Below are 16,773 nucleotides of genomic sequence, written 5' to 3' on the forward strand. Positions count from 1 at the left end.
CAATAAAGATCTGCAGTTATTCTTTGTGGTCTACCAATTTCAATAACTCAAGTCAGGGTCATCTACTAAAGCAATAAGTCAACTATCGGTACATTTAATAATCACACTGTATAGTCCCTCAAAGAGGCACAAAAAAAATCTTAAAAGCAGCATTCAACACAGAACTATGGAACTGTTTATTTCCATTTTTGGTTTGCAATATCTTCTACTAAGGAGAGGAGCTATCAACTTGAAGTCAGATTCCCTTAGGGTAAAATAAATTTGGTTTGAGGACTATTCTAAAAGAGGTGCAGCTATATACAAATGTACAAAGGGGCAGCACGGTAGCATTGTGGACAGTGCAATTGCTTCAAAGCTCCAGTGTCCCAGGTTCGATTCTGGCTTGGGTCACTGTCTGTGCGGAGTCTGCACATCCTCCCAGTGTGTGCGTGGGTTTCCTCTGTGTGCTCCGGTTTCCTCCCACAGTCCAAAGATGTGCAGGTTAGGTAGATTGGCCATGATAAATTGCCCTTAGTGTCCAAAATTGCCCTTAGTGCTGGGCGGGGTTACTGGGTTATGGGGATAGGGAGGAGGTGTTGACCTTGGGTAGGGTGCTCTTTCCAAGAGCCGGTGCAGACTCGATGGGCCGAATGGCCTCCTTCTGCACTGTAAATTCTATGTAAAATCTATGTGACAAATTGAAGATGGTACCTACTACTGAAAGTTACTTTTCCAGAATGCAAGCTACACTTGCAGAATGAGAGAGGCAGAGCCATGGTGTTATCACTGGACTAGTAATCCAAAGACCCAATGTAATGCTGTGGTGGCTTGGGTCCAAATTCCAGCAGGGCAGATGGTCAAATTGGAATTAATTAAAAATGTAATGATGACCATGAAATCATTGTAAAACAAAAACCATCTGATTCACTAATACCCTTAGCAGGAAATCTGCTGCCCTTACTTGGTCTGACAATGATGTGGAGATGCCGGCGCTGGACTGGGGTTAAGGATAGCACTCTTGTGTGGAACTTGGCTGCAAGTTTCTGCTCGGCAATTCTGTGTTGTCGCGCGTCCTGAAGGCCGCCTTGGAGAACGCTTACCCGGAGATCAGAGGCTGAATATCCTTGACTGCTGAAGTGCATTCAGCCTCTGATCTCCAGGTAAGCGTTCTCCAAAGCGACCTTCAGAACGCGCAACAACGCAGAATTGCCGAGCAGAAACTTATAGCCAAGTTCCGCACAAGAGTGCGGCCTCAATTCACCCCCCACCATCTGGCCTGGGCTTGCAAAATCCTACCAACTGTCCTGGCTTAACCCCTCTTTAACCTGGGGTTACCCCTACCTCTGGATCTGTAAAGATTTGATTACCTGTAAATGCTCGCATTCCAAGCATTGTCTGGCATCTTTGAATGAACAAAAAGTAATCTTTAAATCTATACACAAGACTACCTCGAAACAAACAAATTCAGTGAAATATTCCAGTACATTTCAAGAGTCATACGGTATATTAGGTAATAATCTATCAGTCACTATCAACATTATATTAGAACATAAATGGATATTAGAACTCTTTATAGTGCATCAATACATACGCGCTTGTGTAGTCGCTCGGCTTCGTCCTGGTATGCAGTAAGCTGCTGTTTCCACTGTTTAACATTAGCAGTAGATTCCAGTAGTGCTGCTGTAAGTTTGGCATTGTTGGTTTTTAAGGTTGCCAATTCAGACTCCCAGTGCTTTCCTATTGTAGTACTATATATAAAATAAGCACAACAGTATGGATTTTGTTACTGAGTTCTTAAAAAAAAAAATCAGTCTATTTGCATCTGACATTTAAGATATCTACAGTAAATGGTAAATCAGATGGAGGTAACATACTCTTTGTTTCCCAGTTTCCCCATGACCCTCTTCTAATCTTTCCTGAGGGATCATCAAAGGCTGACCACACAACATTCCTTTCTGGCTGACATTTTACACAGTACCTTCTCTGCTCTTCCATTAAATTCTCCCCCCTCAAAAATTCACTATTGCCTTCTCAGTCTTTGAAAGGTACTGCTGTACTGGCACCTACACATGCCTTTCAGCATGCTTGAACACAGTGGATTTTGAGCATTCTGGTTACAGCTGTCATTATATCCAAACTCTCCATTGTTCACATTCTGGCCATGTGCATTTCTTCCCCCCCCCAACATGGTCTATCAATGGTAGCTTCAGCTGTTCAGTCTCCCTACACCCCTTTACATCACTTTTAGGTTACTCTTTAAAACCCAGTTCTGCAGGTAATTTATTTTCCCTCCCGGCATATCAGGAACTTATTTTGCATTGAAGAGACTATCAATGCAAGTTGCAATAGATAGTCTTTGAGTGAAAAAAGGTGAAGAGTATTTGTGAATCTTCTGTACATTCCTATATTGTTAATCAGCCGGTGTGCATAAACTTAAGCTTGTAAATCCACCATGGTCATTTGCATTTCAATTGGGTCAGGTCAGAAAGACCAACTCCGGCAATCTGTCCATCTGCGACCAGAATTCAATGCTGGTTTAAAACAAAATGTAGAACTAAGTAGGTCAGTTACCAAAGAAAAGCTACATGGTAATTGATTAATGAGTGTGGATTTTACATGACGAGGAGTCACCACACAGACTTGAAAGTAAAACGATTAAGATTTCACACTTATTGGATTACATAAACTTCAACACAATATTGGTATTTCCAAAAATTGTTTCAATTACTTTATCATAGACAACTGTAGAAGTCAACCACCTCCACAGTACACCTTTTATGCTTCATTCCCAGAAATTGTCTTGGATATTTTTATAGCCACTCAATCCCAGAGATAATTCATGTAGGGGAACAAAGGAGGGAAGGAAGGAATTCATATTTTTAAGAGATATTCGCAGTAAAATTCTTACTCCTTCTCCACGGCAATATTTCCTGATTCAAAAAAAAGAATCAAAAATGTCCCAATCTTAAACACAGCTCTCTAACAGGTTGTAGGGGAGGCAGATCTATTGCAGTTTTCAACCTCAATATACAAATGCTTGAATAAATATGGGATTGACTTTGCCTTTTTATAATTAATTTATGGGATGTGGACATTCCTGGCTAAGCCAGCATTTATTGCTCATCCCGCCTTCATTGCCCTTGCAAAAGCGGTGAGGAGTGGAGTGGAGTAGCCTTCTTGAACCACTGCAGCCCATCATATATAGGTAAGCCCACAGTATTGTTGTGCAAGCAGTTTCACCATTTTGACCCAGCTGAATGGGGATACCATCTCAGGATGGTGTGGGTCTTCCTGCTCAGTGAATGTATGCCAGTTTATGAAGTACATTTCTGACATTATGCAGTCCCATTCATGACAGGTAAGTGTAGCACAATTAAAAGTCAAGGAACAAAAGTGTCACCAGAATGTGCTTTGACAGCATCAGATTATGATCCAACATTGACAGAACATGGTTTGACTTTCTGTTCATAATCCTTCACCAAATCCAGGTGAAACGAAGGAAGCTCTTTATGCACAAAGTCATGCATCTGCAGATATCCAAAGACATTCCCTCTCAGAAGCTGAAATGTCTCAGATCTCTTCTAGACTTGCAAACCTACCTTCCAAAAACAAGTCTCTAAACCTCATTCCCTGAATATTGAATCTAGGCCAAATAAACAAACCTACAATTCCTACTAATTGGCGCCAAAAGAGACGGTGCTTAATTTAAAATGCTGTCTAAATTGGTTCCAAATTCATAAAATGGCTATTACCACTGGGTTTGATGCAAATCTTGCTCAAGAGAATCAAGGATCCTTAAACGATCCCCGTACCTTATAATTTGCTGCCCAGTAATAATACATTAGAAAGTGCCAAACCACCCTCCCCATCCCCGACTCTCTATCCCTGTATAAAAAAGGCCTACGCACCCCAAGAGCCTTGCCCACCCAAACAAGAGTAATTATAACGTATTGACCTGAAACAAAGAAAGCCTTAAAAAAAAAAGACTGAGATGAAAACAATTCAAAATCTTTCCTGTCGAATGGGCGCCTCCAGCTCCTTCTATCCCACTCCATCTCCGGAAAAGTCAACTTATGTAAAAGTTGTATCACTGTCAATTCCTCCTCCAGAGGCTCCGACTATAGCCTACAGCAAAAGGTCTCAAACACTCACGAGAGGCAGTCTGTTTCCTCAGCTGGTGGGCTAACAAGCGGTTGGCCTACTCTACAAACTTATAAAAGTTCCCCTCGTGCGATGAAGCTGGCTCAGCGCCTTCTCCGTTGACAACAACCAATAAGTCCAATTGTAACTTCTTTCGCTCTGCGAAAATCTCCTGCCTAGGGGCACTCGAGTATTAGTGGTCCACCACCAGAAGAGTCAACCAGACTCTGCCTCTCCATACTTCCAGATTTATCCCTATATGACTTGTATGAAATTCTACCCCCCCCCTCCCCCTACACAACTGACTTCAACGTTTCCCAGAGCATGGAGGGCAAGGCTTCCTGTTCTATTTTATTTAGCTCCACATACTCCCCAATGGCAAAATGATATCCACTCGCAAAACTCCTTCTCTGCAAGTAATTCAGTTTCCAACCTCCATGGGAGTCGCGGAGAGTGGCCCAGCTCCAACAAGAGATCCACAGAATAAGAGTATGATCTGATATTACTATCGCCAAACACCCCACCTCCATGACCTCAGGAATCAAAGACCTGCCCAACATAAAAAACCCAATCCAGGAGTAAACCCGATGCACATGGAAAGAGAAAGAAAACTCATCACTCAATGTCTAAATCTCCATGTGTCTGCTCCCCCCTCATCTGTTCCATGAGCACCCATAGCTCCTTTGCCATCCGCGATGGCATGAAGTACTTGGCACTTGATCTGTACAGTCTAGGGTCTAACACACAATTAAAATCCACTGCCAATATTAACTGATACACATCGAGATCAGGAATTACACCAGCACCCTCTGAATAAAATCAGTGTCATCTCAATTCGGCACATAGATGTTAATCAAAGCCACCGGCTAACACCCCACTTACTATTACATATCTTGCTCCTGAGTCCGCCAAAATGTTGACCGCTGCAAAAGCCACCCTCTGAATAATGAGCACTGAGGTCCCCAGTGTTCTGGCATCAAAGCTAGAGTGAAACATTTGTCCAACCCCCATGGTTTCCGCAGCTTTGTTTGATCCTCCAACTCTCAAATGGGTCTCCTGCTGAAAGACCATCTGCCTAAAACTTTTCAAATGGGCAAATACCTGGGCTCTTTTAACTGGCCCATTTAACCCGCAACTCCTCCCCCTCAGCACCCACCCCCATCCCGACACCAAACAAACAAGCCACCAAGAACCAACAGCGAAACAAACACAAAACCCATGCTAATTTCCTGAAGCAACAATGAACCCCCCCCCCCCCCCCCCCAAGTAGGTAACCGGCTGCGGCCATCTTTCTCGCTCCACTCCCATTAACGTGGTAGCCAGGTGAACCCACCTGGGGTGAAAAACTATCTTTCACTCCATGTATCCATAACAGCCCCCTAGCCCATATCACACTTTAATAGCAATCAATATAGGAAGAAAACAGAAAACCACAACCCAATCCCACCCGCTTCGACAGTTCCAACAATATAATAAACCTCCAAATACACCCAGAAACTACCCCACCAGCAAACCCCATTACAATGTACCCTCTCCCACTTTATAACCATCCCATAGACAACACAAAACTGTATTTTTTTGCAAATACAAATATAGGAGAAATCAAACTGTCCAAATAAAGAGGACCATAAGTCCTCAAAGTCTTCAGTTCCCTCCCAATCGTGGTTATTAACAAAGTTTTTTGCTTCCTCAGGCACGCCAAAATAATTAGTCTCTGAAAGCAACACAAAGATGAGTCGAATACACAACCCATGTTGCTTCTGTAGAGGGCCACCTTGGCCTTAAATGCCACACACCTTCTTGCACCTTGATATATTCAGATAGGATGGCCCTCCCATCTACATTCTGGCGTGTCCTTTACCCATCTGAGGACCTGCTCCTTAACCAGAACCACTCCCCCACCCCCAAACATCATGGAAACATAGACAGTAGTGCTATACCTTCCAGGCCCTCCAGCAATCCAATAATCCTAGAATTCTGATGCCTGGAGCGGTTCTCCAGGTCATTGACTTTGGCCATTTGCTCCGCCACCAGCAACACCTTATCTGCCTCCAACTAGACAATCTGATCACTGTGATCATTGAGCAACCTCTTCCACCTTCTTAGTCATCATCCCCTGTACCTCCCGCTGATCCAACCCGTCCAAGGTCACACAAATGGGTGCCATGGCCCCCACAATTGTCTTCATCAAATCTTCAGCAACAGCTTCGACCATAGGACAACAAGAATAGGAGCAGAATCAGGCCACTCAGCCCATTGAGTCTGCTCCACCACTCAATCATGGTTGACATTTTTCTTAGCCACATTCTCCTGCCTTCTCTTCATAACCCCTGATCCCCTTATTAATCAAGAACCCATCTATCTCACCACTGAAGAAATGCCTCCTCATCTCAGTTTTAAAGGATCGCCCCTTTCGTCTGAGATAGTGTCCTCTGGTTTCAGTTTTGTGCGACTGCTCACATCATAGCCGCTACTGGAAGTCCTGGATAGCTTTTTTGAAGAACAGACAGATGGGCCAAATAGCCTTCTTCTGTGCCGTATCATTGAAGGATTCGAAAACATTTCCAAGCACGTTTTGGCTTGGGTTGGGTTTATGCCAGTAGGTGGTTCATGACTGATTACTTTGCCTATGTAGGAAATTTAATATGAGCATATCCACAGACTTGGCTAAATAGATATTGGTCATTTCAACCAAGTGTACATTTTACGTGTGACAGATATGATAGGATACGAAAGGAGCTAAAGACAACAGAAATTTGGAAAACAGAATTAGGGGCCGTAAAGCCTCCGCCTGGCTGCTCAAAACACAGATCAATCACAATAGATGTTTTATTTCAATCAATTAAGAAACAGCTTTGTCCACAGTTGGATATGACCATCTGCACTAACATGTTATTCTGGAAAGTTTAAAAAAAAATTTAGAGTACCCAGTTATATATTTTTTCCAATTGAGGGGCAATGTAGCGTGGCCAATCCACCTAACCTGCACATCTTTGGGTTGTGGGAGAGAATCCCACGCAGATATAGGGAGAATGTGCAAACCCCACACGGACAGTGACCCAGGGCCAGGATTTGGACCCGGGTCCTCAGCACCAGTGCTATCCGCTGCGCCACATGCCACCTGTTATTGTGGAAAGTTAACCCAAGGTAGTAAGGATGCATGTTTGAATGGATGAGTTATATGATTCCCGGCTGGGTCACTGTCTGTGTGGAGTCTGCACGTCCTCCCCCTGTGTGCGTGGGTTTCCTCCGGGTGCTCCGGTTTCCTCCCACAGTCCAAAGATGTGCGGGTTAGGTGGATTGGCCATGCTAAATTGCCCGTAGTGTCCTAATAAAAGTAAGGTTAAGGGGGGGTTGTTGGGTTACGGGTATAGGGTGGATACGTGGGTTTGAGTAGGGAGATCATGGCTCGGCGCAACATTGAGGGCCGAAGGGCCTGTTCTGTGCTGTACTGTTCTATGTTCTATGACAGCCACAAGTTCGAATTAATGGTTCTTAAAATTCCAGGATTTGATAATTTAAGAAGTTTGTGATCCCATTACACAGGTTGATATGCATAAATTGAAAGTTCGGGGATAGTTCACATTTTGCATATAGTTTTTTCCTGTCTGACAACTACAAACTGATTCCTTGCTTTACCCAGCTCATCCGAAACATTCCTGACTCCACTATCTTTGCTGAACTCAAATGGAAGTCACACCTTTTCTTTCATCAAGGTTGCCTATAAATTGCTTGGCTCATCAAGCACTTGTTTCTAAAGCTCTATAAAGTTGTTGAAAGTTCTCAGTCAGTAGTTCTCAGTCAGTCAATCTCAGACTTACTGCTCCCATTTTTGAAAAGCCTCTTGCGAAAACTTTTCAGAACAGAACAAATGAAAATCTCAGCATGCAAATAGGCAGCTCAACCTGTTCTCTCATTATATTGGGCAGGTGGAGTTCTATCTCTCATCAGCTTTCCTCTTAAACTCCAAATACATTACCCAACATGACTAAAATCACTTGCTCAACTTGAACTCCTTGTGGTCCTCAGTCTCCTTTGCCCTGCAATCATCAGTCCATTAAAGGACAAACTCAGCAAAAGTTTTCTGATATGTAATTTAAAAAAAAAAAAATCAACCTTGGCAATGGCCTCCATTACAGGAACTGGCTCTTTGTTTCAAATGGAGAAACCAAAGCAGTGTCCCAGAGACGCAATGTAAAACATTAAACTCCAGCAAAAGAAACATTATGCAGTTTTAAGCAGCAAGAGATTTTACGTAACAGCGACTCCAATATGGAAGCAATGTAAAACAGCAATCACCACTGACCGAACAAAAACTTCACATATCATATGCTTACCTGTGAGTAAAAGGTAGAGAACTCTGGTTAATTTCAGCTCGTGCATCAGAATCTTGCGCCACATCCTGAATAGATCTTTCATCATCTGTCCCATTGATGCTCTCTGGTGTCAGAGGGGACTGCAGGTCACCGCCTGCAGACTCCTGTGAAACAAAATATAAATCTTTCATTCTGGAAAAAGGAGTCCTTACTTGGGATGTTAGCAGATCATCGAATATAACGCTTTCAAATTCACCCCAGTGAATTCACCTCTATAACTGGGTTCAGATTCGCAGCTATTATTTGCCTTAGTCTGTGCCCTTCTCTCCCCAGAACTTGCAATCCAGTGTCTCTCTCTCGCTCTGTCCTCCCCTCCCCCCCCTTCTTCTCCTCCTCCCCCTCTTCTTCTCCTCCTCCTCCTCCCCCTCTTCTCCTCCTCCGCCTCCTCTTCTCCTCCTCCGCCTCCTCTTCTCCTCCTCCCCCCTCTTCTCCTCCTCCTCCCCCTCTTCTCCTCCTCCTCCTCCTCCTCCCCCCTCTTCTCCTCCTCCTCCTCCTCCTTCCCCCTCTTCTCCTCCTCCTCCCTCTTCTCCTCCTCCTCCTCCCCCCTCTTCTCCTCCTCCTCCTCCTCCTCCCCCCTCTTCTCCTCCTCCTCCTCCCCCCCAGTGGCGTGCAGAGGGGGGGGGGGGGGGGGGGGGGGCGACGGTGCATTGGTCCCGGGCATCCATTGGATGGGGGCATCCAATCAGAGAAGGGAAAATTTTATTTTTTTTTTTAAATTTAGATTACCCAATTATTTTTTTCAATTAAGGGGCAATTTAGCGTGGCCAATCCACCTACTCTGCACATTTTTTGGGTTGTGGGGGCGAAACCAACGCAGACACGGAAGAATGTGCAAACTCCACACAGACATTGACCCAGAGCCGGGATCGAACCTGGGACCTCAGTTCCGTGAGGCGGTTGTGCTAACCACTAGGCCACCGTGCTGCCCCAGAGAAGGAAATAAGATAGTAATTTTAAAATTTCAGCGGTGATAAATCAATTTTTGGAGGCTCACCACACTGCAGAGGCAGTTGTTAGCCCTTTATTCCTTTAACATGGTGTACCCTTTCTGTCTAGAGAAAATGGTGCTTCTCCCCCATCCCCCCACACGCATGCGCATGATGTACGTGGTGCAACCATCAAAAGCAACAAGCAGACGTGGCTGTTCGTTCCTGCATTTCCTCGAGTCATAACTCGTCTTTTCTTCAGCTTTTTGTGCATCTAGATTAGTTCTTTTACCTACTCAGGTCAGTGAATAGCTCTAGAACAGGTGCAACTACGGTTTTTATAGGTTTTTTGGCGATATTTAATGAAATATTTACGTGGGATGTAGTAAGAGTGAAGCCTGGATGATCAGAGGACTGCTATGGCATTTAATCTCGGAATAGGAGACATTTATTCCTTAACATGCTAATAGTCGAATACAGATACCACTAATTTGCAAGTCTATGATATAAATTGCACAAAATTATCAGTGGAGAATCAGTGTGAAATAATTTGATACGAAGGAACAAAGAAATGAAATATGGTTTATCCGTCTGCAACTGACCGATTGTTTACGATTTTCTTCCCATTTTCTCATGCGTCTTACGGTTTTTGAGATAGAAAATGAAATGTTACGAGTATTTCGTGTACAACCGAGTGGAGCACAGAACAGAAAAAAAAGAGGGCCAGAGTCGAAGAAGAGTTCCATCAAAGAGGAGCATTAGATGCATGGATAAAAAGAAGTAAAGAAGAAGTAGGAGAACCTGGAGAAGTAAAAGATGATGTGGGTGCAGAGAAGGATTTTTCTGATACGGATTCAGCTCGGTCAGAACATAATACTCTCTCTCCTCAGTCTCGTTGTCAGGATGATGATCCATGTGAAGAAAATAAAGAAGATATTTGCATATTTTTGCAAAGAAGCGATTTTGGCTGTTTGAAGAAACCGATTCCAGATCATTTGAAGATGACAATATTACAACATGGCCCTGAAAGATATCAGAATAAAAGTGGTCCATTTTCTGAGAAGGATGGGAGATAATTTTCCAAACAGTGGTTTGATAAAGTTTCCACAAACGGAGAAATTGTGGAGAGAAAATGGTTGTTATACTCTCCATATCGGAAAGCATGCTACTGTTTTGTTTGCTTTTTGTTTTCAAAGGAGCATTTGTTGTCTGTGTCAAACTTTGGAAAGGAAGACGGTTTCTCCACTTGGAGAAAATTAAATCCAACAATACCTGACCATGAGAAAAGCCCTTCTCATAGAGCTCACATGAGGGAATACCTGAACCTTGTAGTTCGACTCCATCATTCAACTACGATAGATGCTGAACTTCAACAGCAAATGTCTGCTGAAAAGAAAAGATGGAAAGCTATAACTGAACGGATTGTCGAGGTTATATCCTTTCTGGCAAAACAGAATCTGGCCTATCGTGGACATCGAGGAGAAGGAATATCTGGGTTATCAGAGCCAGGGGAGACAGTCAGTGAAAATACAGGAAACTTTCTAGCAACAATCAGACTTTTGACCAAATATGATGACATCTTAGCAAAACACTTGCAGAGCGGGAAAGAGAAACCAAAAAGTGTCACCTACTTGTCCAACAGAATTCAAAACGAAATAATCAATCTTCTTGGTGAAACTGTCAAGAAAAATATAATTTAGAAATTAAGGACGCAAAATATTTTAGCATAATGCTGGATTCAACTCCAGATATTGCCCATAAAGATCAGGTTTCTGAAATTCTGCGTTACGTTCATATTGATGAAAACAGAAAAGTAGAAATACAGGAGACATTTCTGGGATTTTTTCAAGTCAACAAGAAAGATGCAGTCAGCCTGGTAAATAAAATTCAGGAAAAATTGGAAGACGACAAAATTTCCATGAATGACTGTCGTGGTCAAGCATATGATAACACAGCAGTTATGGCTGGAGTGAGAGGAGGTGTTCAACAAAAAATTCTTGAAGTTAACCCAAAAGCTGTGTTTGTGAACTGCGAGAACCACAGCCTCAATTTGGCCAGTGTCCATGCAAGTGAGGTGCAACCTGTTGTTGTTACATTTTTTGGCATTCTAGAAAAACTCTTTACTTTTTTTTCTTCATCTACTTCTCGTTGGGAAGTGTTAAAATCATTTGTCACTCGGACTGTGAAAAGACAGTGTGACACAAGATGGAGTTTCAGCCATGATGCTGTGCAAGTAATCCACGAAGAGTGTGACAACGTTATTGCAAGCCTTCAACACCTGCTGGAAGGAGAATTTTCAAGGGAAACTAAATCTGATGCAGGATCGCTACTGAACTCTATTCAACAGTTCCCGTTTATAGCTTTATTAAATTTTTGGTACTCAGTTTTATCATCAGTGGATAAAGTCTCAAAACGTTTGCAGGATCCGAAAATGGGGTTCCATGAAGCTTCTTGTGATCTGAGAGGACTTATTCATATCTTGAATTTGAAGAATGACGAAATTATCCACAATGCAATAGATTTAGCCAATGAATATTGTCAAAATTGGGGAATACCAATTGCACGAACAAGGAGAAGAAGAATAATGCCTGGAGAGTCAGCAAGAGATAGTGGACTGACGGCACAAGAAGAAATTAATAGAGTAATGGTAGAGATTGTGAACAGATTAAAAACTGAAATTGAAGACCGCAGTGTCCGTCTTCAAAGACTCAGTGACCGATTTTCTTTTCTTCTGAACTTGAATTCAGGGGTGATTGAAGATGAACAAGAAAGAGAGAAATTAAAAAAGGAATGTTCAGACTTTGCAAATTATTATGACAATGATGTGGTTGCAATTCAGTTATATGACAAAATTATTGATTTTGTGATGCTCCTTCGAGCTGGAGGGAATAGAGTTCCCCCTGATCCTAAAGATGCTCTGGAGTCTTTACTGCAGTATGGGAGGGATGTCTTTCCGACGCTGTGTGTTTCATACAGATTACTGCTTACATTTTCAAAAAAGGTCATTTTCAAAACTGAAATTAATAAAAACATATCTGAGGTCTTCTATGTCACAGGAGCGACTGACCAACCTGGCTTTAATAAGCATTGAAAAAGAATTTCTCACAGCTGATGTAAAAAGTGAAGTAGTTCAGGTGTTTTGTGACAGGAGGTATCATTTGGGGAAAAGAACTTAATAAATTTGATTGATTTATATTAAAATCGAATAAAGCGTTTATTTCATGTTTCATCTGTGTTTATATATTCAAAATGTTTTCCTTTCTCATAATATTTCTCAGTATATTAGGCCTTATACTTGAGTCCTAGGGGCATACAATCAAGATTTGCCCCGGGCATCACCAGACCTCTGCACGCCACTGCTCCCCCCTCTTCTCCTCCTCCTCCTCCTCCTCCCCCCTCTTCTTCTTCTCCTCCTCCCCCCTCTTCTCCTCCTTCTCCTCCTCCTCCTCCTCCCTCTTCTTCTTCTTCTCCTCCTCCTCCTCCTCCCCCCTCTTCTTCTTCTTCTCCTCCTCCTCCTCCCCCCTCTTCTTCTTCTTCTCCTCCTCCTCCTCCCCCCTCTTCTTCTTCTTCTTCTTCTCCTCCTCCTCCTCCTCCTCCTCCTCCTCCTCCTCCCCCCCCCCTTCTTCTTCTCCTCCTCCTCCTCCTCCCACACCCAAACAAAGATGAAGTTTTGCTCAGAGGACGGTTTTGGACCGGACTCAAATTTGAAGTATGGACAGTTCTACCCATAACACAAATCACAGTATCAGACGATCTCTAACTAGTGCAGCCCTGCAATTTGGGACAAGTAGATGAGCCATCCAGCTTATAAAGGCAAAAAATGTTTTCATTTTGCAAAAATAGTTCTCACCTTGAAAATAGCTTATTGAATACGTGATCCTCATACTTACAGGGACTGGGTTAGGAATTTTAGACATCTCACTTCAGAGTTACAGGAATAGTGGGCACGATTCTCTGGCCTGGTTACATTTTTGATCAGGTTAGATGAGACTGGCGAATAGTGGAGGTGCAAAAACGGGAATCGCGCCTGGTGCCAAACAGTTTGCGATGCAACCGTCCCGCACGCGTAGGTGAAATCGGAATCTGGCTGTAGCATGGTGAGAAACCAATTATCACCACTTAAGCCCCATTTTCACACAAGTAACGAGAGTCACTCATTATCCAATGGCCTGCTGTCATTCAGCGGCCTCCAAAGCAAGTGAAAAATGAAATGAAATGAAAATGAAAATGAAAATGAAAATTGCTTGTCACAAGTAGGCTTCAATGAAGTTACTGTGAAAAGCCCCTAGTCGCCACATTCCTGTCCAGGGAGGCTGGTACGGGAATCGAACCGTGCTGCTAGCCTGCTTGGTCTGCTTTAAAAGCCAGCGATATAGCCCAGTGAGCTAAACCAGCCCCGAGTGGTTTAGTACTCCTTTTGAAAAACGTGAACCTGGCGTTAGGGCTTCTATGGGATCAGAGGAGGTGAGCAGCCATCTGTGCTCACAGGCAAACAGCTCATGGGCTCTGGACTTGCCACCCCAGTGCTCGGTGCGGGGTGCAACTGCAGTGGCACCATCATGCCAACCCCTGGATCGTGTGTTCCCATTCCTGGGGCAGCCCTTATCCCTGCCCATCTGCCCCACCGGCCACACATAATCCCACCAACTGTCGAGGTCTCGGCTATTGCCAATCGTGGTTAAGTGAGCACCTCACACAACCCAAATGGTTGGGCGGGCCATGCAGCATGTGGAAGTCATTGCCTAGGATCCCACTCACACCTTGATGCATGGACTCTGTGCGAGGCAATACTATACGCGCAGCAGCCAACATCCGAACACTCAGGGGTGAGACACAACTCCAGAGACATGTCCACAGGCGGAGGATGGGTGAGTGCTATGGGGAGGGGAGCTGCTTGGAGAGATCGACTAAGGGTTCGGAGGTCAGCCCGCATTGCGAAAAAAAGTGATAGAGGCATCATACTAGTTGTGCACAAAAGGTGTTTGTGTTTTACAATTCCTACCCTCCGAATTATGCTGCCCCCTCCTGCACCTGCAGCCCCTCAACTCTTACCCATCTCCCCACCCCCTCCCCCAGTGCCCTCAGTGATCCTTGATGTGCTTGGCCCTCCTAGCTCCACCATGTCTAGCTATGTCCCCAGGATTCAAATCTGGGGTGGAGGCAGCCAAATGCTTACCACATCCCATACACTTCAATGCCTCTGGCAGGCGCAATCTTTTCATTCGTCAATGAAAAAGGAACAATCTGGTTCTTCGACTCTTTGACAGAGTCATCCAGACACAAAACGTCAGCTCTGTTCTCTCGTTAAGAGATGCTTTCCGACCTTCTCAGATTATCCAGCAATTTCTGTTTTTGTTTCAGATTCCAGCATCCGCAGTAATTTACTTTTATCGATGTTTCCTTTGTCTGTCCCTTTTTTTCATTTTGATCAAGACTAATTAAATTTTCTCAGTACAAAATAATACTTCTCCAGTTTCTCAAGAATTCAGAATTTTCCAGTCTTAATTTTAACCAAGTAAATCTGCACTGCACACTCTAGCGATCCATACCCATCCTATTTGAGGAGATCTGAAGCTATAGATTATTCCAAATGTGGCATGATTGGTGAGCTATCACAACCACTTTCCTGTTACAATACAAATACCAAAATCTCATTTATCGATGTTTTATTTTTTTTTTTAATTGTCCACCCACTTGGGTGGGCAATATACAACCCTTTGATCCTTCCCTGCCTGGAGATATTACCATGTTGACATGTCTATTCTTGGTTTGCCCAAAAAGCATCACTTCATTTTTTGTTGTTCCACTAGGTTTGCAATATGTTTCTTCCAGTGTGTTTAATGCCCATGATTTTCCCAAGACAATGGTATTCCACGTTTGCAAACAGCAGTCAATTACAACATCAGCACAGATTAGTGAGAAAAATATCCTCTTGCCACAACGGTCCACCTTTCAGCCATGGTTACCCAGACCTTCACTCTTCCTTTTACACCATAGATCTCAACTATCTCGAACAATTTCTCATGCAGCACTTCATAAAATGTTTTCTGCATTTTCTATGCAAAACGCCCAGCGCCATATTTTTGCAACATGAAGAATTACGTTCCTCTACATGAGGTTGCAGGTCTGGCTGAGATAACTGTTCTGAAGTGAACTGGATTCGGAGTTTAAGTTCAAATGTTATACTTCTGAGGAATTTGGATAGAATGAGGTGCGCAAATTTTCAAAATCTGATTTGGTTAGATTATTTACTGCAAAATGGGCCAATGCTGATTTTCAATAAGTGTTTACGGCCCCCATGAAGCATCCCTGTGTTCTCCATATCAACGTGCTCATGGGCTTCTTTCATTCAAGACTGAAGAAGGGTCTGTTGGACGATAAAGAACCCTACCCTCTAATTACCAGACCTGCTTTTTTAAAAAACTGATCCCACAAACGTGTTTCCCACCTGTTTAATGCATCATAATATTTAGTGCCCACCTGTGAAGACCTACTGGTTAACTCACCTGTGAAGGCGTACTGGTTAACTCCATTTTCTCCTGCATTTTCTCTTTTGCTATCCGTGCTGCATCTTTAAATTCCTGGAACTTTTCAGAAAACTATATTGGGAATAAAGAGTCTTTTAAAAATCAGTTTGTAAGAAATGAAAGACTACAAACAATACATGGGCAACACACAGCTGATTATTCAAGTCGGCAATTTATGTACAAACAAAAGCAATGGGCTTTGTTTGTTCAGCTGCAACACGAATGTCCATACCTATTCTACAAACCCCTGCGAATTTTCTCTCTTCAGATAATTATCCAATTCCCTTTTTAAAGTCACAATTCAATCTGCTTCTATTACACTCTCGGGTAGCATAGTCCAGATTTTAACCACTTGCTGCAGAAAGGAGATTTTCCTCATGTCATCTTTGGTTCGTTACTATTCACCTTTTCGCTGTCCTCTGGGTTCTTGACCCTTGTGCTAATGGGAAGTTTCTGACCAGATTCTTCCAAGATTTTGAGCACGTCTATTAAATCTCCTCTGCTCAAAGATGAGCAACATCAGCTTCTCCAATCTATCCATGTTACTTAGGTCCCTTATCCCTGGAACCATTCTCATGAATTTCTTCTGCACCCTCTTCACATCCTTTCCAAAGTGAAATGCCCAGAATTGGACATAACACACTGCTAGAGGCTAAAGCCTTGTTTTATGAAGATTCACCATAACTTCCTTGCTTTTGCACCCTATCCCCTATTTATAAAGCTCAGGACACTTCAAAATGATTTGCGCATATATGCCCCCAGGTCTGCCCCTTCTTTCAACTCAACTGTACCCTCTGTTTTGTTACCTGTAGAGATGGTAACCAG

At 43.2% G+C, this 16,773-nt stretch overlaps 1 protein-coding gene across 1 annotated transcript in view; it reads right to left on the reverse strand.

Moving 5' to 3' along the window:
- LOC119970635 (homer protein homolog 1-like) overlaps positions 1-16,773 on the reverse strand; it is a 112,816-nt gene that overhangs the window by 42,084 nt on the left and 53,959 nt on the right. Inside the window, exons 4-6 of the mRNA XM_038805565.1 lie at positions 15,928-16,020; positions 8,457-8,599; positions 1,571-1,727 (exon numbers count right to left, since the gene is read on the reverse strand). Coding sequence (XP_038661493.1) covers positions 1,571-1,727; positions 8,457-8,599; positions 15,928-16,020 — 393 coding nt within the window. The remainder of the gene's footprint in view (positions 1-1,570; positions 1,728-8,456; positions 8,600-15,927; positions 16,021-16,773) is intronic.

This window comes from Scyliorhinus canicula, chromosome 8 (assembly GCF_902713615.1).
Source record: "Scyliorhinus canicula chromosome 8, sScyCan1.1, whole genome shotgun sequence".
Lineage (NCBI taxonomy): Eukaryota > Metazoa > Chordata > Chondrichthyes > Carcharhiniformes > Scyliorhinidae > Scyliorhinus > Scyliorhinus canicula.